We start from the raw sequence: 7,431 nt of genomic DNA on the forward strand, positions 1-7,431 counted from the left end.
CTCTGCGCCTCCGGAGAGGGCAGCGGCAGCTCAACCCAGCTCAGTTCTCTCCCAGCAGCCGTGCCGGCTCTGCAAGGGCTTTTGGAGACGTTCCCATTCTCCATCCAGCCGCTCGGGGTCACGCAGTGTCCCCAGGAGAGCAGGGGCTGCAGGCAGGGGCAAGACATTTAGCAGTATCTAAATTCATAGCCCAAGCCCCCCGTCCTCCTAGCAGGGGCTGCAAGGAGTTTGCTGGGGGGGGAGATGCTTCATCTGGGGCTGAAACGCAGTTGGAAAGGGAGAGGCTTTGGCGTGGGGGAAAGATCTTCGTCCTGTTAAGCTTCTGCAAGCAAAAACTCAGTCCCAGGATTTAAACATCTGATTTGGGGCTGAAGGAAAGAGAGTTTGGGGCCCCCTAATAGCCCTCGCATGAGGGCTGGGTGCCGGGAAGGGTTTTCTTCCCCATTCCTACAGCAACAGCTTTGCCGTTGCTGCCTGGGTCCTGCCACGGCTGCCGCGCGTCCTTCTTCTCTCATATGGACGCAGGGCAGAGTTAAGGGCATGGCTGTTGCCTGGGGGAGCTCTGTGGGGTTTTGTGCAGGGGCGAGTGAGGCAAAGAAGTGGAAATTGAGCGGCTCCCTCAAATCCTGCCTGTACGACCTGCCCCCATCTCCCCCTCTGAGGGATGGCAAAGGGCAGAGCTGAGGGGATAAACCTGCCCCAGTCTCCCCCCCCTCCCCCCCGCAAGACAGCGAAGGGCAGAGTTAAGGTGACAGCAGGTTCACAGACTCGGGATCAGTGGCAGTAGAGCAGGTCCAGGGTGACAGCTCCTGGGGACAATCGAGCTGATTTGGTTTTGGATCAGTCTGAGGACATCTCCCCGACCCAGCAGCCCCCCGTGCAGCAAGGCACAGCCTCCCTTCCCGGTGGTAGCCCCAAGACACAGACGTCCACAGAGAGTCACAGGAGCCATCCTGCTCCGCGAGAGCTTCCCAGGGGCTTCCCCCAGCCTCCTTGGCCCCTCCACACTCCCGTCCCCACGGGAAATAACTGAGCAGCTCACAGCCCCAAACCACCGGTGAAACCCCAGCCCCAGGCAGGGTCCCGCACCTCTGGGGACTCTCCCCCAGCCAAGGCTTGCCATGCGATGTGCTTGCCACAAGATGGGGCCCCAAGTTTGGGAATGCCAGCACGCCTCCAGGCACTTGGAGGGGCCCTGTGACCTCGGGGCTGGCCCCGGGGACACTTGTCGGACCGCGACATGGGCAAAGACCCCCACCGGGACAACCCTTGTGGCCTTTTAGGTGGCCTTTTTTGAGCGGTCGGGTAGGTATATGGGGAGATGGGTCGCTTCCTGGAGAGACAGGACTCAGAGACAGGGACGTTTTGCAGAGCAGGAGGATTATCCCGAGGTTTTCAGACTCCCGCGACCCAAAAGCGACCATATTTCAAGCAGGGAGTGATGCTGCTGTGCTGTGATCTTGGAGGTGCCCCCAGGTCCCCAGGCAGGGCTGTCCATGGGGGGGAATGCGCCCTCAAATGTGCCATCAGATGGGGCAGCCTGTCCTGCACCCAGGGTGGAGGGGGGTCCTGGCGATGGAGCCATGGGGTAACGGGCAACCCCGGAGCACCCCAGGCCAAGGCTGGAGAGGTGACATGGGGCCATCACGATGGGGACTGGGACTGGGACCTACCCCACTCGCCATGCCCTTTTTGGACCTGGTGGGGGTGAGACGGGCAATTGCCAACTTCAGAGAGCAGAGAAACATCTCTGGTGGCTTCAGGCTGACCAGAGAGGAGCTGAAAGGAAAACCCACCTTTAGAGCAGCTGGTGGCACACCCGGTTGCTCTGTGGAGGTGTTAGCAAGGTGGGGAGGGCTGCATGGGGACTGCAAGGAGATTGCCCCAGGCAGGGGGCACGGCAGAAACCAGCTCTCCTGCAGCAGGCATTTGTGTTTCGGCAAAGGGATGGCCAAATCCTCCCCTCCATGGAGGCTGCAGCCTTGCAAAGCACCTTGGACATCCCACCTCCCACCCAGCACCCCAAAACCAAGGGCTGGGGGGGTGCACCTTGGAGGAGGAGGCCCCAAGGCAACTCATTCCCACCTGCCCTAACCATTAGATGGGACCTGGGGGGGACGCGGGAGGTGAACCCAGGTCCATGGGATGTGGAACGACGGGGGGATGATGGTGCTCTGCCCCAGGCCCCGCGGGAAGCTCATGCCCATCTCTGCCCTCCCCTCGCTCTCTCCACCGGGCAGGCCACCACAATGCCCCGCACCACGCTGCTGCTCCTCCTCGCCCTCCTCTGCGCCGCCGAGACCGGACGGGCTCTCCGCCTCTACAACACCGCCTCCATCTTCAGCTGCCTCAACGCGGCCCTCGCTGAAGCCCGGAAGAGCCGCCCGGAGGAAAACGCCATCTTGGACAAGCGCGGCTTCGACTCCCCATCGCTGGAGGAGGCGTCCGAGGAGGAGGAGGAGGAGGGGGAGGACGCGGTGGATGAAGAGGTGGGGAAAAGGACATTCCCGGCAGAAGGCCATTACAAATACGTCTCTCAAGCACAGGTGAAGGGGAAGACATACCAAAACCGGGCCAAGAGCGACCGCCGCACCAAGGTCACCCTCTCCCTCGATGTCCCCACCAACATCATGAACATCCTCTTCAACATCGCCAAAGCCAAGAACTTGCGGGCGAAGGCCGCGGCCAACGCGCACCTCATGGCCCAAATTGGGCGGCGGAAGTGACCCCCCCCGATCTCCTCTCCCTCCTCCTCGACATTTCCTTGCGCGGGGAAGAGGCTCGTGTCCGCAGCAGGGCAAGGGGACGTGTCGCCTCAGGAAGGTCCCTAATTAAAGCTATGATCTCTTGAGTTTCCAATGCTCTCTTCTCCCATCGCCCTCCACCGGGGGCTCGGTCGGGTCTGTCTTGCCCGCTCTTCTTCCTCCTTCTCCCCTTCCCGATCTCCTCCGTCCCTCCTCCTCGACATTTCCTTGCGCGGGGAAGAGGCTCGTGTCCGCAGCAGGGCAAGGGGACGTGTCGCCTCAGGAAGGTCCCTAATTAAAGCTATGATCTCTTGAGTTTCCAATGCTCTCTTCTCCCATCGCCTCCACCGGGGGCTCGGTCGGCTCTGTCTGGGCCCGTAGCCTTTCCAAAACATCCCTCCAGCTCAACCTCACGGCCCTGTCCCCACCACGGTCCAGACCCTGCTCCCTCCCACGGCCCCATACACAAGCCGTCCCTACCCACAGTCATCACTGCACTGGGAAGGGAAAAGCAAGACTGCTCAGGGGACCTCGAGAGGGACTTCCCAGTTTCTCCTCCTGGGGACCCTCGGGGGTATGAGGTTGTCTTGCAACCACCCCTTTCCCCACCAGCACCTTCAGCAGTCACAGCTGGCACAGCAACACCCTCCCCATCGACATGGCCCTTCACGAGTGTCCCCAGGCCAGGGTCACCCCATGGCCTCAGGTGAGTTTGGACCCCAAGAGTTGCAGGTGCCTCCCTGGTTGCTCCAGACCCACCCCATGGGCTCTGACCATGTTGCCCAGTCTACCCCTGCCCACCTTTCTGCCGCTCTCCCTTTCCTGGTAGACCTCTCTAACCAGTTTTTCAGCTGGTACAGCTTCAGCTCCCCAGACACGGATCGTCCCCGTTCACCCTGCTCTTTTCCACCCTCCACTGAGCCTCCGCTCACCAAGCTCCAACCCCGTCACCTTGAACTATTTACCCCTTCCTCTAAATCTCCCTTTCTCTTCACCTCCCAGCCCAGCTCCAAGATGAAACTGCATCTCTTGGCCTCCATCCCTGCATGCAGCAGGCGTGGGAGGTACAGAGACATTCAGCCCTCCTTCCCCACGAGGCGTTTGCCAAGAGCAGCAAAGCAGCTCCCGCCAGCCCCGTCCAGGGCATGGCCATGGGGAGCACTGCGGGTGGGACATTAAGAGGGGACAGGTCTCCGGTTGAAGGCTTGGCTGACGGACCCACCAGCCATCTGCAGAGACACAGCTGGAGGCAGCTCTTCTCCGCCCCACTGGGCACCCAGAGGAGGCAACACAGCCAAATTCAGCCCCGGTGAGCCCATGCTTGGGTGGCCAAGGCTCCTAGCTGACCCACAGCCCGGGGACTCAGGACTCAAATTCAGCTGAAGCCTGAAAAGCAAAAACAAAGTAACACCCCAGGCCCTTCAGCATCTTCCCCTCATAGCACACATCTCCTGCAGACAGCACACCAACATGCCCACAGCACCTCTGTGCAATGACCTCCTCCCGCCTCAGCTCCAAGCGGATACAGGTGAGATCTTTCCTTGCTGCAATCATCTGCTGTAGCCTTGGACTATATGGCCCTTCATGTGCACTGGAGAGAGCTTCAGACGTTTTTATAGACCAACACCCTACACATCCAGCCCCCATTGGTATATTGAGCTCTTGTTCAGCAGGACGTAGGCATTGTCCCCATTTTACACCCAGGGAAACTGAGGCACACATGCCCGCTCACGTCTGGTCAGGCAAAGCAGGGCAGAGCAAGGTCACACCTGGCCGGGCACCCAGCTGCACGCACTCTCGTCCCTTTGTGGGTTTGGCCGGAGGTGTCCCCAGGTTGTCCAGGCTCAGCCTTTCTGATGCACGGGGCTGTCTAGAGGAGCCTTGGCACAGCAAGGACCAACAGAGGGATTTGCTCAGAGCCGAGGGAGAAATCACTGCTTTGAGCAGAAAGTTGAAGAGATTTTCCCCTCTGCTCCCCAGTGAGCTCCAGTAAAGCACTGGCCGAGGCTGGGAAGGGGCTTTTGCCCACCATCAGCTGCCGTGGGGATCTGCACCAGCCCTGCTTGGGGTCCTTTCCCAGCACCGGGTTAGACAAGGGGAACGTCTCAGCCCTCTGCTAGTGCCTGGAAAGCAAAACGTCACATGCCTGGGGCTCACCCTGGGTCTTCCTTCTGCTCCCCTTTAACGAAGGCAATTAACATTGAAGGGACACCATGGGAGCGGATGAGCCAAGGTGTTTGCTGGCACCAGGCTGTGCTTGCACCTGCAAAGCTGACTTGGGGACAGCAGACCCCAGCTGACAACGAGTGATGGGGAAAGCAGAGATCCTCCCTCCCCAGCTGCATCCCCGTGGGGAGTCTCACCCACACCCGGCACTGGCTTGGACAAACCCTTCCAAAAATTAATCCCCCTTCTCAACCTCTGCCAAGCAAGACCAGGGCTTGCTTGGAGGGGCTGAGACACAGGCGGAGGTCGGAGGAGCCCCATTTCCTGAGGAAGCTGAATGGAAATAGGAGCACTGAAATCTCCATCAGCACCCACCTGGGTCTGGGAGCGTGCAGAGCCAAGGCAGCCGTGCTTGGGACGGACAGCGTTGCTGTTTGGGGTGGTATGTGCAGTTTTGTAAAAGCCAGGGGAGGATTCCATCTTTCCTGCCATGTCATGCAGGAATGAAACCCAAACTCTCCGTATTGCACTCAGAAAGAGCAGTCTGCTCCACTGCAGGCTCACTCTGGCCAACACAGCCTTCTGCTTCCACTGCCAGGTCCCTTCCAGCCTCTTCAAAATCCTTCCCCCAGGCAGCCAGGTCTTCCCTGGCCTCTGGAAACCCCCTTGTCCTCCTTCTCCTCCTCCACGTGCCAATGCTCAAAGGCCCCCTTCACCCACATCAGAGAAAACCAGAGAGGCTGCAGTGATTTAGGCAACCCCCAAGGTCATCGCGTCCTGAACCCCATCCTGGGATCAAGGAGGCCGCATGCCCATCTGGCTGAGGAAAGGATTCAGGCAGTCTAACTCAGCGGGCATTGAGCATCTGGCCAAAAATGCACTCCCACTGCGCAACGAGGTACCCGCGTTCACATCCACAGAGGCTTGGCTAGAAAAACCAAGGTGATTTCCAGCAGTGACCATGGGCAGAGTTAGCCCATGTACCTCAGGACAGAGGGCAACAGGAACACGGTGGCCTTGCAGAGACTTACATCAGGAGCTGAGCCTGCACGAGGAGGGGGCGGGAGGAGGGAGCCCTTTAGCAGAGAGCCCAGCTCACACCATACAGCTCTGCATTCGAGAGCTATTGGGTACACCAGAAAATTTAAAATCAGAAGAGGGAAAAAAAAAAACCCCAGTACTTTTTCCAAGCAGGAGGTTGACCCTCCAAGAATGCAGCGTCTTCAACAGATCCATGGAGATTAAGCCCTTCCAGTATCATAAAAACAGATGGTCTAGATGTGACCTCAGGCCACCAGACTTGGTACAGCCACTCTGGCTGCTGTACCTCCCCCCTGCAGCCCTGCGCTATGGGCATGGATAGGACCTGCCTTGACAGTGGGCCACAAGGAGGACAGACCACGAACCCCAAAACAGGACCCCTATCCCAGGACATCCGTGCTAAGCAGGAGAAGTCTCCCCCTCCAAATAAAAAAGCAAGCAACTCTCACTCTGCTCCTGGCCAAGTACCCAGGAGGGGAAGGCAGAGGTGGCATTGCACCTGCCTGAACTACTTTCTTTCTGCTTTGTCCCCTCCTTCTTTGCTGGAAGGAGGTTCGGGCATCACTTTGGGGTCTGCACCAGCCCTCTGCAGAGAGGCATTTCCCAGGACATAAAGCTATATCTGGAGGTCCTGGGAGGCTCAAAGGAGGCACAGGGTTGCTCATTCCCTCTTCTGCAGTCATCACGTTGCCAGTCCCACCAGTCCAAGCAGCATTGCTCCCCCAGGCAGAGGGGGAGCCCCCGTGAGACAGCCCCCAGGAGCTCCCATCTTGGTGACCTTGGGAGATTGCCACCTCCAGGAGCCCAGCTGAGTGGAGACAGGCTTTAATAATAACCACCCCCCTCCACCCTTGCCTCAAGTTGTTTAAACTTTCCTCCAGTGCAACCCAGAGCCAATACCGTCAGCCCTTCAGTTACAGCCTGACTGCAGATCCAGCTTCCCCACCATATCCCAGCCAGCTCCTTTTCTTGGCTCACTTACTGGGAGGAGAGTCCCCAGTGGGGAAATAACCTGCTGCAGTCCAGGGGATCTGCAGAGATCACGTTAAGTCCCCCTTTTCAGCTCATCAGCTTTTTGCAAGGTTTTTTGCATCGTGACTGGGTGTATTGAGTTTGCGCAGCAAGGTTTTAGTAGCAGGGGGGCTACAGGGGCAGCTTCTGTGAGAAGCTGCTAGAAGCTTCCTCTATGTCCAACAGAGCCAATGCCAGCCGGCTCCAAGACAGACCTGCTGCTGGCCAAGGCCAAGCACATCAGCGACGGTGGGAGCGCCTCTTTGATAACATAGGTAACAAGAGGAAAAAGTTGCTGCGCAACAGCAATTGCAGCCGGAGAGAGGAGTGAAAATATGTGAAAGAAACAACTCTACAGTCACCACGGTCAGTGAAGAAGGAGGGGAAGGAGGTGCTCCAGGCATCGGAGCAGAGATTCCCCTGCAGCGAAGACCATGGTGAGGCAGGCTGTCCCCCTGCAGCCCATGGA

The 7,431-nt window shown here is 58.8% G+C and overlaps 1 protein-coding gene across 1 annotated transcript; it reads left to right on the forward strand.

Annotated features, from left to right (window-relative positions):
* The first annotated feature begins 2,249 nt into the window (after positions 1-2,249).
* UCN3 (urocortin 3) lies at positions 2,250-2,726 on the forward strand. The gene has a single exon (XM_009290429.1). The coding sequence runs from the start codon at positions 2,250-2,252 to the stop codon at positions 2,724-2,726; it is 477 nt and encodes a 158-aa protein (XP_009288704.1).
* Positions 2,727-7,431: the final 4,705 nt, after the last annotated feature.

Source organism: Aptenodytes forsteri, unplaced genomic scaffold (genome assembly GCF_000699145.1).
Source record: "Aptenodytes forsteri isolate BGI_AS27 unplaced genomic scaffold, ASM69914v1 Scaffold173, whole genome shotgun sequence".
Lineage (NCBI taxonomy): Eukaryota > Metazoa > Chordata > Aves > Sphenisciformes > Spheniscidae > Aptenodytes > Aptenodytes forsteri.

Bases quoted from the DNA above. Each gene is read 5' to 3' on its own strand.
- UCN3 (XM_009290429.1), top strand. From the start codon at position 2,250: ATGCCCCGCACCACGCTGCTGCTCCTCCTCGCCCTCCTCTGCGCCGCC.